The 20,740-nt window shown below is 47.7% G+C and overlaps 1 protein-coding gene and 1 pseudogene across 2 annotated transcripts in view; one reads left to right on the top strand and one right to left on the bottom strand.

The window, feature by feature from the left end:
* HNF4A (hepatocyte nuclear factor 4 alpha) overlaps positions 1-14,354 on the top strand; it is a 30,020-nt gene extending 15,666 nt beyond the window's left edge. The window contains exons 6-10 of one of the 2 annotated variants that reach the window (XM_011369368.2): positions 17-104; positions 989-1,144; positions 4,165-4,401; positions 10,428-10,580; positions 11,622-14,354. In XM_011369368.2, the coding sequence (XP_011367670.1) occupies positions 17-104; positions 989-1,144; positions 4,165-4,401; positions 10,428-10,580; positions 11,622-11,764 (777 nt within the window). In that variant the 3' untranslated portion in view covers positions 11,765-14,354. The remainder of the gene's footprint in view (positions 1-16; positions 105-988; positions 1,145-4,164; positions 4,402-10,427; positions 10,581-11,621) is intronic. The other variant, XM_023536110.1, reaches the window with a different exon arrangement.
* A 5,990-nt stretch (positions 14,355-20,344) lies between these two features.
* Positions 20,345-20,463, bottom strand: LOC111745183 (annotated as a pseudogene).
* Positions 20,464-20,740: the final 277 nt, after the last annotated feature.

Raw genomic sequence — 20,740 nt, 5'->3', positions numbered from 1 at the left:
CTCTTCTCTTTTCCAGGTGGCCCTGCTCAGGGCCCATGCCGGCGAGCACCTGCTGCTCGGAGCCACCAAGCGATCCATGGTGTTCAAGGACGTTCTGCTGCTAGGTGAGGAGGCTGCCCGCCCAGCCAGGGCTCCACAGAGGGCGCGCACAGTGTAGAACCCTCCTGGGCACAGGAGATGTCCACGGTGGCCTGTAGGGGTGAGGGAGACAAATAAAAAATGTCCCTGGATACTCTACTCAGATGCAAGGAAATATGGACGCAAAGGATTCGAGTTCCCCAGTGTTAACGTTCAAGTACCATCAGGGTTGTCCCTGGAATTACCCATGAATTCTAATGTGCTTTCTGGGGTAGGAGCAAGGGGCAGCCAGAAGCGGCACAAACCCCATCCTATGTCACCTATGCCTTCATGGCGTGTTTATTTATTATTTTAAATGCTTACATAGAATCACACTACGACGAGCCAGATACTAACTAGTCTGAGTACTCGACAGACATTAATTAACTCCTTTAATACAACAACCCTATGAAGTAAGCTCTATTATTTATCCCCATTGTACAGATGAAAAAACCGAGGCCCAGAAAGGAATGTATCCAAATATATCTCACTAGCTAGTGGTAGAACCAGTATTCAACCGGATAGTCTAGTTTCAGAATCTGAGCCTCAAAGTTTTGGAGACTCCCAAGTGGGCCTTGAACGTCATCTGTCTTGAGGGTCGTGTTGGAGAATGGAATGTGGGTGACGTGAAAGGGTCCCAGAAAGCCAGGCTCCAGGCCCAGTCCAATGGCTTCAAGCAACTCATTCCTTTTCATCTGGGCCTCAGCTTTGTCATCTGTAAAATAGGCATGACAAGCCCCATGGGGTGCTCCTTCATGAGCACCAGCTGCATGGTAACTGCAAAGGGCAGGGCCTGTCCAAAGCTAGGGTTGGGGGTACACCCAAGGTGGCTTCCCCACCCCATCCCACCCCTCCTTCCCAACTCCTCCAGGCAATGACTACATCGTCCCGCGGCACTGCCCGGAGCTGGCGGAAATGAGCCGAGTGTCCATGCGCATCCTGGACGAGCTGGTGCTGCCTTTCCAGGAGCTGCAGATCGATGACAACGAGTACGCCTGCCTCAAAGCCATCATCTTCTTTGACCCAGGTACAGGCCACTCTTCCCACCCATCCTCGGTGCTCCAGACCCTCTGTCAAACTTCTGCTACCGGGTTCTGTCCCTTGAGTTCACAGCCTCCTTCCTCTCTTTGGTACAACATTTACCAGATGAGGAAAATCAAGGTTCGAAAGGATGATACCACCTGCCAGGGCACACTGTTTCCTTGGTTTCTTTCTCTCCTTTCTCTTCCTTCCTCCTTCCCTCTCTCTCCTTCCCTTCTACCTTCCTTCTTTTCTTTCCTTTCATCTTCTCCCCCCACAAAAAAAATGTTATTAAAATAATATCTGCACATACTTAAAATGCAAATAGTCCTTCTAACCCCACTTTTTCTGCTAAAGCCTATTTCCCCAGGGGGAACCAATTCTGATTCTTTTAATGGTTTCTTCTGGCAGTTACCTCAAGCTCTAAGTAAAATGCTAAGCCTGCTCTTTCTTGATTTATCTATTTTAAATCATATTTTTCCTCCTATGCTTGTGGAGGATTTCACTCTGCTCTGTCAGCATTCCCATCTTTTCTCTCTCGTTCTCAATATATTGTTATGGCTATTTTAGTGTCTCCATTGATTGCCATTCTAATGCTGTTATGTGCTTATGCCTTTATTTCTTGTCCTATCAAGTGTAGACAGTGTCTTCCAGCCTTTCACTTACAGGATAAAGATACAGTAGTCCCCTTTATCAGCGGTTTTGCTTGTCGTGGTTTCAGTTACCTGTGGCCAGCTGTGGTCTGAAAATATTAAATGGAAAATTCCAGAAAGAAACAGTTTCCAAGTTTAAAATGGCATGCTGTTCTGAGTAGCATGATGAAATCTCGCACTGCCCTGCTCCATCCTACCAGGACGTGAATCGTCCCTTTTGTCCAGCATATTCACGCTGCGTATGCTATTTGCCTGTTAGTCATTCGGTTATCAGATCAGCTGTCCCAATATTGCAATACTTGTGTTCAAGCAACCCTTATTTTACTTAATAATGGCCCCAATGCTCAAGAGTAGTGATGAGGGCAATTCAGACGTGCCAAAGAGAAGCCATAAAGTGCTTCCTTTAAGTGCAAAGTGAGCACAGTACAGTAAGATATTTTGAGAGAGAAAGAGACCACATTCATATACCTTTTATTACAGTATATTGTTATAATTGTTGTATTTTATTATTAGTTATTGTTAACCTCTTACTGTGCCTAAATTATAAATTAAACGCTATGATAGGTGTGTATATAGAGGAAAAAACATGATATATATAGGGTTCAGTAGTATTTGTGGTTTCAGGCATCTACCGGGGGTCCTGGAATGTATCTCCCGCAGATAGGAAGCGACTATCGTATCGCACCCCCAGTCTTTCCTTTAGCTCCCCATTCTCCTCTCCCCACCTGCATTTTCGCAATGCCTTTGTAGTTACATCTTTGTGCAAAACCTGATTTTATTTCACAATGTCAAGATGCCTGGGCCCCCAAAGGCTTGCTTGCTTCCCTTTCTCTGTACTTGTTAGGGAGGACTCACTGTGTGCCAGGCACTGTTCTTCCTGCTAGGCATCACCTGCGTAAAGATCACCTCTAGTAAAAATAGCAATGAAGAAGAAGATGACCACCCTTTGTGGAGTGGTCACGAAGGCCCCCTTCTAAACACTCCATGTGGATTATCTCACTTATTACTTGCAACTTGGTACCTGTGAGGTAGGAACTGTTATTATTCCCATTTTGCAGATTAGAAAATGAGGCACAGGGAGATTGATTAATTTGCCCAAAGCCATACAACCGGGAAATGGCAGAGCTCACACTTGAACTTCAGACTATCCAGTTCTCAAGCTCGTGCGTGTTCTTACCTATCACACACTATTCTCCCATTTCTTAAAGGATAAGATTCTAGTTCTAGTTTCCTTGCGAGACTGGCCTGGGCTGCATCCCCTGCAGTGCTAAGCACATAACTAGACAGAGTAATTACTCAATTACAGATGCTGAGTCAGAGTCAGCAACCTGGCTTGGAGTGCCAGGTGGCCTAGTATAGGGGCTGGCATATAGGTGGTGCTCAGTGTTTGTTGACTGAATAAAAGATGCAGAAACATGATTCAGTGGAGAGAGCCCTACACTAGAAGTGTGAGTGAAATTCTCTTTCTGCCTCTTAGTTTAGGAAATAAATGCATAACCGCCATGAAGTTTGAGACCATCTCTTCATGACCACTTGAGTCCCCTTCTTGAATTTAAAGATCTAGAATTTATTTATTGATTTTTTTCAATCATTGATCTTTCCATCCATCTATCCATCCCTTTATCTAGTTATCGATTCAACAAATATTGACTACGCCTGGTGCTTGGTGGTGGGTTTAAAATGACAAATGAAATGTATGGCTGCCCGCACAGAGATCACAGTCTAGTGCAAGAGACGGTTGCATCCTGTGTGGTCAGTAGTAACAGAAGAACCACAGAAATTTGGGGCCATGATGGATACTCATAATGCAGACTTGTGAGGGCAGAAAAGAGAAGGCTTCCTTGAGGAGGTGAAACCTAAGCCGAGACCCTAAAATGACACAGAGAGACTATTCTAAGGGAGCAGAAGCAGCACGTGCTGAGGTCTGGACAGTGGACTTCAACTTGGTGTCGGGAGCTCCAAGTCCACATCATGGATCTGCCAACAACTGGATGTGTGACCTGGGCCAAGTCCTTTCCCTGCTCTGTGCCTCAGTTTCCCCATGTGTAATGAAGAGGTTGTTAGGTACCCTCTTAGGTGTGTTTCTGAAGTTCTGCCTTCCATCCCCCACTTCCTTCTCCCAGTTCTGCATCTTAGGAAATGTGATGGAAACGCTTTTCTGCCTGAGTCCAGGAAGCTACAACTTGTCCTAGTGTACCCTGGTTCTTGAGGACCCTGAATCCTCATTCTGGCACTGCTGCAGACTCCCTGTGGGACCCTGGGTCACTAGGTCCCCTATCAGGGCCCCATGAATCAGGGGAGATCTGGGTCCTGACTTCCCAGATGCTCCAGCTGGGCCCCACTGCCCTCTCTTGCCCACTTCTTCCCATTGCAGATGCCAAGGGGTTGAGTGACCCAGGCAAGATCAAGCGTCTGCGGTCCCAGGTGCAGGTGAGCCTAGAAGACTACATCAACGACCGCCAGTACGACTCGCGTGGCCGCTTCGGCGAGCTGCTACTGCTGCTGCCCACCCTGCAGAGCATCACCTGGCAGATGATCGAGCAGATCCAGTTTATCAAGCTCTTCGGCATGGCCAAGATCGACAACCTGCTGCAGGAAATGCTGCTGGGAGGTCTGTGCCGGGCCCACGAGGGGCTGAGAGGTGGGCGGGGGCAGGTGGGTCCTCTGCAAGAGACAAGCCTCATGCAGATCTAGGCTCACTTTTCAGCTCCATTACTCCCTCACTCTGTGGCCTTGGGCAAATCCTTTAACCTAGCTGAGCCTCAGTTTTCTCATCTGGAAAATAGGGACAATGGTCCATTTATTCAGGCACTGACAGCCTAGTATGTGTCAGTCACTCTTCTAACTGCTGGAGATTCAGCAGAGAACAAGATCTCTGCCCTCCTGGAGGCTGTGTGTGAGTGTGTGTGCATACGTGTGTGTAAGGGAACAGATGATAATCAAGTATATAATGAAGAAAGTAACTACAGATTTTTAAATAACCAGGTAAAACAATAGAGTGGAACCGAAAAGGGGCCTCTTTTGATAAGTTGGCCAAGGGAGACCTTTCCGAAGTGGTGACTTTTGTTCTTAGATCTGATGGACGAAAGGAAACAGAACATTTAAAAGCCAAAAAAAAAAAAGAAGAAAGAATGAAAGAAAAACATTCCAGGCAAAAGAAACCAATATGGAATCCCTGAAGTAGGAGAGGTTAGAGTGTTTAAGAGAGAAGAATAAAGTTATGAGATGGGGGAGCTGTGTGAGATGAAGATGGAAATTGGGTGGAAACCAAATGACACGCATCCGGTTTTGCAGACCATGGTCAGAAATTGGGAATTTATTCTCATGCAACTACACTAAGAAGAGTGAAGATCAGACTAGTGTTTTGAACAAACCACTCTTATTGTAGTGTAGAAAGTGAATATTGGGGGGGGCAGGGCAAAGTAGAGGCAGGAGATGCTCCGAGAATGCTGTTGTCTCCTGTCAGAGGAAGGACGATGGAGGCTTGGGCTGAGGCATGACTGGACGTCTCGCAGCAGAGGGAAATTTGATCGTCTGTTTGGAGGAAAGAAACCACAGGGTTTGCCTACTGATCAAATGTGGGGTGTGCGAAGGAGGGGAAGAGTCAAGGACGAAACCTACTTTTTTGCTTTGAGTAAGAGGAACACTGGCGGGGTAAGTTACTGAGATGAGGGAAAACAGTTCCAGTCTGTATATGGTGGTGGTGGTAAGAGGTGGACCAAGAGATCCATTTCAGACTTTAATTAAACTTGAGACGGCTGTTAGACATCCACGTTGAGTTATCAAGGAGGCAGTTGGATGTTTCGGTTTGTTGCTCAAACACAAACCCAAAGCTCAGGAGGAAAGGCAGCTCCGTGTGTTCTAGCAATTAGGTGCCATGGAAGGGGATTGTGGGAAGACTAGCCAAGGGATAGGAGCCAAGACAGGGACGTTCCAGAATCCAAGAGAAGAGCGTGTTTTAAGGAGTAAGGAGAACAAAGCATTTAATGGTGTTAAATTCTACAAGATGGAGGTGTCCATCGGATGGGCAACATGGAAGCTCTTTGCGATTGTGAAAAGAACAGCGTCAGAGAACCTTCGGAAAGGAACCCAGATGGGGAAGTGTTACAGGGTGAGCAAGTGAGAAAGTGACGAAGCGGAGATGACGAGAGTAGACAACTCTAACAAGAGTAGACGACCCTTTGAAAATGTTTTGCTGTGGCGGGGGAACTATGAGGGAGCTGAGGATGATTGCAAAGGAGTGATCATAATGATGGACAGTGGAATTTTGACTGGACTAAAAGGGAAATAAAGATGGGGGTGACAAATAGTGAAAAGTGAAGGTCAATGAATTGGCATGCTCAATAGGGTCGAAGAATTTTTGTAGCGATGGTACTAAATGAAGTGAGCTGGGAAGGTAAGAGGTGACATCTAAGTGAAGAAGCTTGGACTCAAGATTTTGCAGGTGATGTAGTTATTGGTGGTGATACGGCCGAGGGCAAGTTTGCTCAGCCTCAGCACTAATGCTATGTGGGGGCTGTCGTGTGCGTTGATTGGTCTAGCCACATGGCCTCTGCCCATGAAATGCCAGTGGCACTCCTCCACCAGGGACAACCAAAAATGCCTTCGAATATTGTCAAATGTCCCCTGAGGGGCCCAAATCACTCCCAGTAGGGAAGCATCGTCATATGGTAACTCATTTCGTGTTCGCTTGGACCCGGTACATATGGGGATATTACAAATCAGGTGTCACTGAGATCAAGATCAGGAAGGCACTTGTGCTCTGTTGCCAGACAAACTTGGGTAAGATTTTAATCTCTCTGGACCCTGTAATCTCATCTGTAGACTGGGATAATAATGATACCCACCCTATAGGGTTAATGTAAGGACTAAATAATGTCAAAAATGAAAAGCACTGTAAAACGGTGCCTGGCACATAATAGGTGCTCAATAATTAATAGCTATTATTAAAACAAGGGTACTTCAGAGGCCTCCTGCAAGCCCTAAAATTCTATCATTGTTATGTTACTGACCACACCTTATATAGTATTATCACTCTCTGACACATTTTTTTGAAACAGTTACTGTGTTCCAGACACATTGCCAGGCCCTCAAAGAGAGAAGAAGAATACACCTATAATTGTAATATTCACAGACAGAGGAAGTGATTGCTCCCAAAAGCAGGGTTGCAGATAGGCTACTGTAGGAATTCCAAGGAAGGAGAGGTTTACTTCCTACTGGAGTACAGAGAATCCGAAGAGACTTCCCAAAGGAGAAAGTATCTGAGCCGGAATTTGGACATGTGGACCTGGAGTGGTGGAGAAAGCGTCTGTAGCGGAAGCAACACATGAGCAACAGCATAGAGATCGGAAAGTACAGGGAAACGTAGATGCTGGAAGTAGGTCACCTTGGCTGAAGCAGAGGTGTGGGGATGAGACTGAAAGGCGAGTTGGGACCAAATGGTTGAACGACTTTTGTGCCAAAAAGCTTTGAGAGCCATCGATTAAATCCATTATATTAACATGCAATCGATACGCTACTCATGACAATATTTAAATGATCTCAGAGCTTCCTTACATGCTCCTTGTTTCTTTCAAATCGCTTTTGTTCTCTTGGTTTGTTGGGTCCTCTCAGTACCCTCATGAGGCCCATGGATGGGAATGGTAAGCCCCAGTTTACTAACCCATGCTTGTCGTTTGGTTTCTGCCCCGTTTCCACCATCTCATACAACTTCCCCCATCTCACAACTTTATCCTTCTCTCTCAAACACACAAAGCTCTCCCGCCTCAGGGCTTTTGCATTAGTTTCTCTTGACTTTTAAATGTTCTATTTCCTTTCATCCATCAGGTCTTAGCACAATAGGGAATAGAAACCCAATAAGCACCATCAATAATGGACGGACAGGTTGATTGGCTACACCTGAGGCAAATGGTGCCTCAGGCCCACAGTCGTTATCCCAGACTCTCCATCCTCATTGAGCACCCCCTCTACCTGCAGGTTTATTCTCATGCAACTACACTAAGAAGAGTGAAGATCAGACTAGTGTTTTGAACAAACCACTCTTATTGTAGTGTAGAAAGTGAATATTGGGGGGGGCAGGGCAAAGTAGAGGCAGGAGACCCCCGAGAATGCTGTTGTCTCCTGTCAGAGGAAGGACGATGGAGGCTTGGGCTGAGGCATGACTGGACGTCTCGCAGCAGAGGGAAATTTGATCGTCTGTTTGGAGGAAAGAAACCACAGGGTTTGCCCACTGATCAAATGTGGGGTGTGCGAAGGAGGGGAAGAGTCAAGGACGAAACCTACTTTTTTGCTTTGAGTAAGAGGAACACTGGCGGGGTAAGTTACTGAGATGAGGGAAAACAGTTCCAGTCTGTATATGGTGGTGGTGGTAAGAGGTGGACCAAGAGATCCATTTCAGACTTTAATTAAACTTGAGACGGCTGTTAGACATCCACGTTGAGTTATCAAGGAGGCAGTTGGATGTTTCGGTTTGTTGCTCAAACACAAACCCAAAGCTCAGGAGGAAAGGCAGCTCCGTGTGTTCTAGCAATTAGGTGCCATGGAAGGGGATTGTGGGAAGACTAGCCAAGGGATAGGAGCCAAGCCAGGGACGTTCCAGAATCCAAGAGAAGAGCATGTTTTAAGGAGTAAGGAGAACAGAGCATTTAATGGTGTTAAATTCTACAAGATGGAGGTGTCCATCGGATGGGCAACATGGAAGCTCTTTGCGATTGTGAAAAGAACAGCGTCAGAGAACCTTCGGAAAGGAACCCAGATGGGGAAGTGTTACAGGGTGAGCAAGTGAGAAAGTGACGAAGCGGAGATGACGAGAGTAGACAACTCTAACAAGAGTAGACGACCCTTTGAAAATGTTTTGCTGTGGCGGGGGAACTATGAGGGAGCTGAGGATGATTGCAAAGGAGTGATCATAATGATGGACAGTGGAATTTTGACTGGACTAAAAGGGAAATAAAGATGGGGGTGACAAATAGTGAAAAGTGAAGGTCAATGAATTGGCATGCTCAATAGGGTCGAAGAATTTTTGTAGCGATGGTACTAAATGAAGTGAGCTGGGAAGGTAAGAGGTGACATCTAAGTGAAGAAGCTTGGACTCAAGATTTTGCAGGTGATGTAGTTATTGGTGGTGATACGGCCGAGGGCAAGTTTGCTCAGCCTCAGCACTAATGCTATGTGGGGGCTGTCGTGTGCGTGGATTGGTCTAGCCACATGGCCTCTGCCCATGAAATGCCAGTGGCACTCCTCCACCAGGGACAACCAAAAATGCCTTCGAATATTGTCAAATGTCCCCTGAGGGGCCCAAATCACTCCCAGTAGGGAAGCATCGTCATATGGTAACTCATTTCGTGTTCGCTTGGACCCGGTACATATGGGGATATTACAAATCAGGTGTCATTGAGATCAAGATCAGGAAGGCACTTGTGCTCTGTTGCCAGACAAACTTGGGTAAGATTTTAATCTCTCTGGACCCTGTAATCTCATCTGTAGACTGGGATAATAATGATACCCACCCTATAGGGTTAATGTAAGGACTAAATAATGTCAAAAATGAAAAGCACTGTAAAACGGTGCCTGGCACATAATAGGTGCTCAATAATTAATAGCTATTATTAAAACAAGGGTACTTCAGAGGCCTCCTGCAAGCCCTAAAATTCTATCATTGTTATGTTACTGACCACACCTTATATAGTATTATCACTCTCTGACACATTTTTTGGAAACAGTTACTGTGTTCCAGACACATTGCCAGGCCCTCAAAGAGAGGAGAAAAATACACCTATAATTGTAATATTCACAGACAGAGGAAGTGATTGCTCCCAAAAGCAGGGTTGCAGATAGGCTACTGTAGGAATTCCAAGGAAGGAGAGGTTTACTTCCTACTGGAGTCCAGAGAATCCGAAGAGACTTCCCAAAGGAGAAAGTATCTGAGCCGGAATTTGGACATGTGGACCTGGAGTGGTGGAGAAAGCGTCTGTAGCGGAAGCAACACATGAGCAACAGCATAGAGATCGGAAAGTACAGGGAAACGTAGATGCTGGAAGTAGGTCACCTTGGCTGAAGCAGAGGTGTGGGGATGAGACTGAAAGGCGAGTTGGGACCAAATGGTTGAACGACTTTTGTGCCAAAAAGCTTTGAGAGCCATCGATTAAATCCATTATATTAACATGCAATCGATACGCTACTCATGACAATATTTAAATGATCTCAGAGCTTCCTTACATGCTCCTTGTTTCTTTCAAATCGCTTTTGTTCTCTTGGTTTGTTGGGTCCTCTCAGTACCCTCATGAGGCCCATGGATGGGAATGGTAAGCCCCAGTTTACTAACCCATGCTTGTAGTTTGGTTTCTGCCCCGTTTCCACCATCTCATACAACTTCCCCCATCTCACAACTTTATCCTTCTCTCTCAAACACACAAAGCTCTCCCACCTCAGGGCTTTTGCATTAGTTTCTCTTGACTTTTAAATGTTCTATTTCCTTTCATCCATCAGGTCTTAGCACAATAGGGAATAGAAACCCAATAAGCACCATCAATAATGGACGGACAGGTTGATTGGCTACACCTGAGGCAAATGGTGCCTCAGGCCCACAGTCGTTATCCCAGACTCTCCATCCTCATTGAGCACCCCCTCTACCTGCAGGGTCCTCCAGTGATGCAACTCATGCCCATCACCCTCTGCACCCTCACCTGATGCAGGAACACATGGGCACCAACGTCATCGTTGCCAACACGATGCCTGCTCACCTCAGCAATGGACAGATGTGTGAGTGGCCCCGACCCAGGGGGCAGGCAGGTGGGCATCTTGGGTTCTACTGAGGAATGGGGTGAGGCTGGAGCCTGGGAGCGGTGCCAGGGGAAGGTTGGGTCTATAACATGGGAACCACAATACAACTGTTCTCTGGGCTCCAGAGAACGAGGAGTAAGATTGTTCCTTTGTTAAGGCTGTTATTCATTGCGGTGATTGACAGCCTCTACTGAATGAAGCTGTTCTTGGGATGAGGCAATCCACCAGACAAGATTGCCCCTTGGGTGAGGATGTCCATTGGGGTGAAAATCCAGTAGGTGTTGTCCACTAGGTAAACTTGTTCGTTGAGTAAAGCTGCTCACTTGGATAAGGCTATCTATTAGACAGTTGGGTGAGACTATTCATTGAGTGGGGATGTCCTTCAGGCTAAATGCTCCTCTGAGGTGAAATCTCACAAGAGTGAGTTTGTCACTGGGCAAAGTTATTCAAAGACTAAGATTATCATTGGGATGCGGTGAACCACATAAAATAAGATTGTTCTTTGGGAAAGTTGCCCATTGAATAAAGTTAGCCAAGTGGGTCATGGTCAAAGTCACTTCCTGAACCTGTGGTGGGGGTGATTAGTTCTGTTACTGATCTACCTAAATATCAGAGAAATAGTATTTTTTAGGCCAGTTAGCCAGACCCTTGGGTCTCAACTGTTGCTTCTCCTCTCTGAGAAAGTATATTCCTGTCACATGTCCCATTGTCCTTGGGGAGAGTCAGACTTGGGCCTTGGTTTGGGAGAAGCAGCCCACATCTCCATATCAAATGGTGGAACAGATGGGGATTGGTAGGACCTGGGAAAAGGCTGTGACCATGGAATCTGGCCCAGTCACAACTTTCCAGACCTCATGGAACTTAGACTATGATCTGGGACTCAGAAGGTGTGAGCTGTAAGAGACCTGAATGATTATCTCCTTTCATTTGCTCATTTTATAGAAGAAACTAAGCCCCAGAAAGGGAGAAGAGCTTTCCTAGGGCTCTTATTTATTCCCCGAAGGGCCGGAATTCTGAGCAGTCCCTGTCTCTCTCTCTCTGTTCCTCCAGCCACCCCTGAGACACCACAGCCCTCACCGCCAGGTGGCTCGGGGTCTGAGCCCTACAAGCTCCTGCCAGGAGCCATCGCCACAATTGTCAAGCCCCCCTCTGCCATCCCCCAGCTGACTATCACCAAGCAAGAAGTCATCTAGCAAGCTGCTGGGGGTCAGGGGCTCTGCTGGCCCCGCAGCCCCCTCAGAAAGTCCCTGGTGGTCACTTGGTCACCATGAAGATGACAACAGGGCCAGTCCCAGAGCAGTAATGGAAAGGGCAAAGAGCCCAGGAACTTGGGCTGCAGGCCACATCCCATTGCCACCCTCCACACCTGCTCTGGATGATGGGGCTTTAACTTGGGGAGACCCCAGCTGGAAAATCCTCTGCCGCCTTGGACAACTTTTCTCTTGCTGAAGCCACTGCCTTCCCCTTCATCCATATCTACCCCCAAGTTCTTCACCCCCCCAGGACTGCTGACTGGAGACAACATGGGACCTTGCCTTAACACAGCTCCCCTCCCCTCAGACTGGTACTTCTCTCCTAGAGCTGTCATAGTGTCCAGTCACAGAGGGCCCTTTGAGGCTGGGTCGGATTGTGACCCCTTAGTCTTCTCTGTTCTGCTGCCTCAGCCTCCGGCGCCCCTCTCCACTGCCACAGTCACCTTCCTCTGCCCTTTTAGTGTCTCCAAAGCCACCTCTCCAGAGGCTGAGGAAGACTTGGAAACAATGTCCCCAGTCATTCTGGGAACACTTTTAAAGCACTGTCTGGGGCTAGGCACAGTGTAGGAGATTGTTGAGAAGGAAGACACATTCCTTCTCTGACCCACAGCTCATCCCTTCTTCAGGGACTTGGGTGGGACCCTCGGGTGGATCCCTGGGGACGGAGTCATGATCTCTACAGGCTCTCAACAATGAGAGAACAGTCCGAGGTGGACAACTGCAGCAGGAACTTGGAGGGAAGGCCGGAGTGGTCAGAGAGAGCATCCAGAAAGAGGCAGACGATGCACCGGGCCCTTAAGGAAGGGTTGGATTTTGCTGGTGGAGCAGGTGAGACAGGACATTCCAAGGGAGGGCAAAGAGCTGGGTAAAGCCTGGAGGTTAGAAGGGCATCGGGGGGAGGGCTGCCTGGAGCAGAGTTGTCATGCCAGATAGTGGGGGAGCCTTGAATGCCAGACTGGGGCATTGAGACCTGGGTTCCTAGGCCATGAGTAGCTGGAGAGGGGTGTGCAGTGAATTGAGCTTTCATAAGCTCAAGACAACGATCCTACAGAGGCTGGAAGTTTTGGAGGAAGCAGGGAGATCAGATGGGGGCAGCTCATGTAATCCAGGTGAGATAGAGATGAGGCTTAAGAATGGAGAAGGATGGATAAATCTTCAGGTCAGAGTGATATCAAGGGGGAATTATCCACCAGGGCCTGTCTCAAGCTCTTCCTTATTCCCGGAACTGTCTTAAGGCACTTGATTTGTGTCACCTCCTTTCATCCTCCCTACTACCCAGAGAACCATACAGAAGATGAAACTGAGGTTAAGTAATTTTTCTGGAACTCACAGAGCTGGTAAGTGACCAAGTCAGGACTTGATCCCAGGTCTGCTTGGATCAGAACAGGAGCTCCTAACCGTGGTGGCTGAACAACTCTGAAAGGGCCCTCTCTCCTCACTGTGATTGAGTTGAGGGACTTCCTGCCCTCACCAGCCTCGGAAGCCAAAACTTCATTTGTCCCAGGAGCCGTGCCCACGCCCACGACTAATTGTCATGATGATGTGCTGAAATCCAGTTAGTGGCCAGATTCTGGCTTGCTGATCGACAAGGAGATTCATAACTCCTGGGTCCCTTTTCTCTCTTTACTCCCCAACTTTGGGAGATGGGTGTCAGGGATTTGGCTCTTGGGAGACAGACAAATATGGCCTGGTGTTCTAGGAATGGGACGGTTTGGGTGGGGGACGGGGGAGAGGTCTGGGTTTGAGACCTGCTCTGGGGAGCATCGCTCAAGGTACATTCTGGAACCGTAAAACCCCAGGATAGAACAGCCAGTGCCTCATCCATGCAGAATGTTGGTGGCTTTGGGGGAAATTCTGAAAAATGCCACTTGCCAATGGGAATTATAGTGGGGACCAGATCTGGGACTAGAGCTGTGCTTACGTGGAAGGGTGGACAGTTAGACTGCTTACCAACCCCCACCCAGGACTGACCCTTCTGAATAGGCGGGGGCAGTACCCCAGTGCCCCAAGATCCCATCATTAGTGATTATTCCTTTTGGCAAAAGAGGCATGAAGGGCATTGGGACAGTATATTCAAGAGAAATCTCTACATCTCCAGTGCTGTCAGGATTGGCCTTTCCCACTCCAGCAAGCCAGGTCCCCAATCCCAGGAGAGATTGTCTCCTGCTCAGTGCTCTCAAACCTTCCTCAGCCACCTTTCATTTAGGTTCCCCAGAAATCCCAGCCAAGGGGCTCAGACTGGTCTGGTAGGGAAGCGGGAGTCATTCTGGTCATCCCGCTCATTCCCACTGTTTGTCCGTCTGCCCCACAGTGTCGCTCAGGCCTCTGTCATGGGAACAAAGTAGAGATAAGGATTTCCCGTGGGATGGAGTGGGGAGACAGTGGCTTTTAATGGTAGCAATTTTCTGGGGCAGGGGGTCAGCCCTCCGCCCAAATCAACTCTTCCTGGAGGAGAAATCTATTCCCTTTTAATAATTTTATTGTAATGCAGGAAACAAAATAAAGGCAAGGTTACTTTTCTGATTCTGAACTGAGGACACCACACTGGATTTTTTTTTTTTTTTTCCTACCTGAGTTGTGGTCCAGAAACAAAATCTGATGGACTAAGAAAAGGTTGGGAGGGCAAGCACGGACCCTGTGATTCCTCCTCGGAGACAACCCCTTCTCCAGGCAGCTCTCAGAAGCTTCCAGAATCCACAGGCTCTCCTGAGAGTGGACAGAAAGGAGAGGAGAGGGTTGGAAATGGATGCTCCTAGATCTCTTGTGATGACCAGGCTAATTACTTTTGCCAAATTGCTCTGTGGTTTGCCCTGACTGGTTTGGAATGTGAAATTCACATCAAGCAATTCTGGAAGTGGGCTGGGTTCTGTCAGATGCATCAACATCTTCCTGTGGCTGTGAATGTCGTTAGGTCCCATGCTGACACCTGAGCCCCTGTCACTGCCACCCAATGGGGCAAAGAAGCAAAAACAAATTTCTTGTGTGTTTTAACAAAAGTTTATAAAGCAAAATAAATGGCACATATGTTTTCTAAGTCCTCGGATGGGTGTCTTTTCTTCCTTTCAGGTGTTAGCGATAAGAATGAAAATAGTTGGATAGTCGTCTACAGTGCGCAAAGTGCTTTCATACCCATTCTTGTTTAATCTTCACGTCGAGAAGTAAGCAAGTTAGGCATTATTATTATTATTATTATTGACCCCTACTCTATAGATGGGGAAACTGAAGGTCAGGGGAAGTGATTTTCCTTGAGAGGCAGAGGTGGAAATCCGGAACTCTGGTCTCTTGATTCTGAGTACTCAGTATATGGAGAGAGTGAAAGTCGATAAGTGAGGGGGTGATGGAAAGATCTGGAAGGAAAACAAGGGTTCATGGGTTGGTCTGTCATCTACTCTCAGGGTCCGAGAAGGAGCCCTATTCTGGGTCCTGGGTCAACCTACCAGCAATAAGCGATGAGTAGGCGTGGGGAAATGTCATCAGAGCAAGAGATGTTTTGAAAAAGAATAAAAGCAAGGGATGCATTTGAGAAAAACGAGCCACCACAGGCCACAGCTTCACATGCGCTCGGGGGTGTGCTGGAGCTGGCTCGTGGCAGCCAGCTGTTCACTTCTCTTCCTAAGGTCACAAGGCGACATGGATACAGGGAGTGGGGGCATGTACACCAGAAGAACTGGCAAACACTACGGATCAAGGCTTCCCGCTGGAGAGCCTGTTGTTAAACATTGACCAGCACACCACGGGCATTCAGCAATGGGTAGAGGGGGGTTTGCGATGCCTGGACTGTGGGATGCCTTGGTGGGGTGTCCCTCAAGGACGAGGGTAGAGCAGGGTGACCCTTTCAGCTCTTCCCCAAGGGAAAGGACAACAGTTCTAGTCTGGGAGTCACACATCTCCAAGATCAGTGTAACCTTGGTCAGGTCACCCCACCTCTCCGAGCTGCATCTGTAAAATGGGACCGATCCCTCCTTACAGGGGTGATGTCAAGATTAAACTGACTGAGATGATAGTAACTGTAAGAGATGATACTAATTGTGTATATGAGGCGCCCCAAGTGGCTGTCACTGGGGACTCAGTGAATGTGAACTCTTCAGCCAGCCCCTTTCCAGTGAGAGGCTAACCATTGAGGTCTCCGGCCTCAGGAGCACTGCTTGCCTGATCCGGGGGCCACTCCCACCTTCCCCTGTCCCTTCCCTCCACTGACGAGCACCAGGAAATGTTTTCTATAATGTAGCAACAGAAGCCTTGTCCATGCCTCTGCCAGCATGGACATGGGGGGTGGGCGCCAAGGAGGCTATCGCAGTCCTAGAGTATGCTTAATAAATCCCTATCAAAACCATAAACCCTGAGCTGCCATAAATTCCTCTGGCCTTGGCTCCTCCACTTCATCAGCCCTTTGCCCTTTAATCTCAGATCTCAGCGTGGGTGGAGGCCAGAGCTTGATTTCCATTTCAGCTGCAAAACAACATCAGCTTGAGAGATAAACAGCAAATGCCATTATCCTCATTTTAGAGGTAATGAAACCGAGGTTCAGAGAGGGGAAGGAAATTGTCCAAGGCACACACCTGTGCTTCTTCTACCAACCCATGTGGCCTCACTGAGCAACCCCTACAAAGGTTGCTTCCCCAGCCATAATGTTAGTAGCTTTTTATCCCATTATTACAAATGGAGCCCCACTACTCAAAGAGCAGACATGAGAAGTGAAAGGGACTATGGGTGATAGGCTATAGTGAGGATCCAAAGGAAGTTCTATGCAGTGTGAATGACCTGTCATCCCAAATCAGTGGCATTGCCTTATTTCCTCTTTTGTGGAACCCAGATCACCTTTAATTTACATTTCTTGAATCGGAGTGTCATATGTAAATTCCAAGCCATGATCGAAGAGACCCGAATCACAGGATCCCATGATTCTATTTGATGCTGATCACAGGATCCCATGATTCTATTTGATGCTGATCACAGGATCCCATGATTCTATTTGAGCTGAAAACCAAATCTTGATGTCAAAGACATTTATTGAGCTCTTCCACTTTGTCCACCATTGGTAGACATAATTTAATCCCCACAACAACTCCATGAGTCAGCTCTTCTTGTTCTGCTGTACAAACGAGGAAACCAAGGCTCAGGAGGAGGAAGGGAACTTGACCAAGGTCCACAGCCAGTGTGACAGCTGAGATTCACATGCCTGCTGTCCAGCTCCAGGGGCCACCATGATGGAATGGAGGAGGGCACTGATGACTCGGTCACTGCGTGGTGAGCACAGAAGTAGTGTGAACTGTGGGTAGTTCGTCATTTGACAAATGTCGGTGGGCAAAGCCCTGTGCCAAAGCATCTGGGTGTTGCGCAGTGTCGGTACCACAAAGCACCTCCCTGTGGGTGCTTACTATTTTCACTTGTATGGGGAGAAATAACAAGTAGTTGAATATTAAGAGTCAAAGGCTTGTGAGTGACAGCTAGAGAGATGACAGTTTGAGAGAGAATGAGATTACTGCAGTCTGGGCAAGGGAGTGATGGGCTCACGCAGGAGAGGGATTCAGGGGCAATAGTAAGGTAGAGAAAAGACGCAAGTGCATTTGAGGCTGAGGGGAGAGAATGGGCCGGGGCAGGCAGCCGGATGCACAGCCTGCGGGTGGGAGGGAGGACGGAGCCCCTCACTTCCCAACCTTCAGTCATTGCACGTGCCATCCTGACCCTCTGCATACCCGCGGACCACTGCACCCTCCGCTACTTAATATTTTCCTTTAAATCGATTCATAGTCATTCTCTTTATACTGATCACTGACATAAATGGGAAACCAGTGTCACTTTCTATAAACAGGAGATGGTTGAAAAATTAGAGTGAAAAGAAAACAATATTCTCAAGGTGCAGCCAGAGAGGATCGCCCAGGAAAGCTCTGCTTTTTCTTCTTCAAACTGGAAATTGACAAGTGTTTAGAGAGATGTTAAAGACATACGCTATCCAATGGAAACGTTCTCCTTCAAGTTTTCAGAAGGAAGTAAGACCTGTAAAGAGACAGGCTTTGGGGACAATATCACTTAGTGCCATCCCTGTGCATCTCTAAAATCACTCGGCATGCCACTGAAGTCCTTATCTCACACCTGGATGGATGCTACGACAGCTGGTCTGGGCCAGGTGGTGAGGACCTCAGACACCGGGCCACTGGAATTTCTTTTGGGGAAATAAGAAACCACTGGCGATTTTAGATTGGAGAAAGGCTATAGCCAGATCTATATTTCTAAAGGATCGTCCTGGCAGCTTTGTGGAGGAGAGATTGGAGGGGCTGTGACTGTAAGCAATGAGACCAGTGAGGACACCCGTGCACTGGGCCAGTGAGAGATGGTGAGGTCTGCACCAAAATGGTGGCAGTAGAAATGCAGAGGAGGGAACCAATTCAAGAGTCGTACACGTTCATTCGTTCATTCACTTGCTCAGCAAATATGTAGTGGGTGCCTACTCTGTGCTGTGCACCTTTCTAGGCACCAGGGTACACAAGTGAGCAAGACAAATAAAGTCTCTGATTTTATCTTCTAGAGGGAGCAAGTAGATAGCGTTTGAGTGAATAAATAAATAAAAGTAATTTCAAATAGTCCAGTGCTGTCAGACTGTCAAACAGTCAAGTTCTTTAAAAGTAAAACAAGTCGTGGTGAAAGTGTGAATGTGAAATAAAAATAACGAAATAGGGTAATTTGAAAGGTCGGGGGATGGGGTCACATCAGACTGAGGAGTCTGGGGGGCCTCCCTGAGGAGGTGAATCTGGCCTGAGAGCTGGAGGGTGAGAAGGGGCCAGCTACACAGAGCCCTGGGGGAAAGACGTGCCAGGTGGAAGGAACTGCAAGCGTAAAAGCCCCGAGGTGGGAACAAGCTGAGCATCTTGGAAGGTAAACAAAAAGGTCAGTGTGGCTGGAGCGGATTGAAAGATGAAGTCTGAGAGGTAGGCGGGGGCAGGAGCAGGTGGGGCCTTCTAGGCCATGAGGAAGATCTTGGGTTTTATTTTCAGTGCAATAGAAAGCTCTTAAAAGTTTTTAAATAGGGAGGTGATGAGATCTGATCCGTGTTCTTAAAAGGTTACTCTCCACTGTGTAGAGAACGGGCTATAGGGAACACGAGAAGAAGCAGAGAAGCCCAGAGGTGATCTGTGAGGTGGTCCAGGGGAGATAATGGCAGCTTGGACTAGAGTGGTGTGGTAGCCAGGAGCCCCGCCAAGAGCTCGCTTATGGGTGGGATGTGTGAAGGAACAAAAGAGAATTCTAAGGTGACCCCCGAGACGCCTGCCCCTGCTCTATATGCACCTTCTTCCAATTATTTAATCAGACACTGATCTGAGTGCTGCTGTGAAGGGATTCTGCAGATGTTCTGGAGGTCCCTAACCAGTTGACTTGGTGATAGGGAGATTTCCCTTGGGGAGCCTGTCCTAATCAGGTGAACCCCTAGAGGGGGCTGGGCTCTTTCTGGCAAATGAAATTAGAAGTGTGAGAGGGAGTCGGCATGAAGGAAATTCTCTGAGCCTGGCTTCGAAGATGGAGGGGGCCACATTGCAAGGAATGCTAGCGGTCTCTAGAAGCTGAGAGGGAACCCCCGCTCACAGCCAGCTAGGAAATGGTGACCTCAATCCTACGACCATGAGAAACGGAATTCAGGTGACAGCCTCGATGAGCTAGGAAGTGAATCCTTCCCCAGAGCCTTCAGGTAGAGACGTAGCCCATCCAATACTTTGATTTCAGCTGTGTAAGACCCTGAGCAGAGAACGCTGTCACGCCACGCCCATGTGACCGGACGCTATGCGATAACAGATGCGTGTTGTTTTTAAACCACTAAACGCGGGGTAAATTGTTATCCAGCATTGAAGACGAACGTAGGTGGTGGGGGAGAGGGGAGGCCAGATTGGGATGTTTCGGAAGGTAGCCCTGGGTTGGATGTGTGAAGGAAAAAAGAGAAGCAGCTGTGGGGCTGGCGGCAATGGTTCCTGCAACGCGGAAGCTTGGAGGCGCTGTGGCTTTGGCGTAGAAAGCAGAGTTCCGTTGGGATGCTTTATTTGAGATGCCAATTAAAGATCCAAGAAAGCATCGTTCATAAGCCCAGAGCTCAAGGAGAAGGAGAGGTAAAGTCAAGCCTTAAGCCTGAGATTGAAAACCCACATGGGAATACCACTCAGCAAGAAAATGGCACGAACTGCTGATACAAGCCCCTGGGTCTCAGACGCATCATTCAGAGTGTGAGGAGTCAGACCCCAAAGGCTGACTATGATAAGATCCCATCTACATGATATTCTGGAAAAGGCACAAGTCTAGAGACAGATGCCGTGGTTGCCAGGGGCTAGAGCTGGGGTGAGGGGTTTGAACAAGAAGAGGCAGAGGGGAAGAGCCTGGAGGGTGATGGACATTCTCTGTATCTTGATGGCAGTGGCATTTTATTTTACTTATTTTATTTTTATTTTTTCTTATTTTTTTTTTAGGCGAGGCAACCCTTGGTTGACCTCGCAGATTGCAAAGACCTTGTCAGCTTACAATCTCTTATTTTTTTTTTTATGCCTACAGCACCTGATCTTCCTAGGTGGTCTCCCCTCCAAGTACTAACCAGGCCCGACCCTGCTTCACTTCTGAGATCAGACTGGATCGGGCTTGTTCAGAGTGGCATGGCTGTAGGCTGGTAATGGTGTTTTAATTGAACATATACATTTGCCAAGGCTTGCAGAACCATACACTACAAATAATGAGTTTTAATGTATGGAAATTTTACCTGAATAAAAATATATGAAAAGAAAAAAAAAAGCTCAATAGTTGTGTGCGCTCATTTAGAGAGAGACTGTAGCCAGGAGAGAGATGTAGGGAAGGACTTGACTCTAGGCCACTCCACCATCCGGGCTGGAAAGAGCAAGAGGAGCAAAGCACAGGTAAGATGAATGTTGACGGTGAGGGAAGGGA

This window comes from Pteropus vampyrus, unplaced genomic scaffold (genome assembly GCF_000151845.1).
Source record: "Pteropus vampyrus isolate Shadow unplaced genomic scaffold, Pvam_2.0 Scaffold147, whole genome shotgun sequence".
Taxonomy (NCBI): Eukaryota; Metazoa; Chordata; class Mammalia; order Chiroptera; family Pteropodidae; genus Pteropus; species Pteropus vampyrus.
The sequence above is the reverse complement of the archived record's forward strand: the minus strand, read 5'-3'. Positions and strand labels throughout refer to the sequence as shown.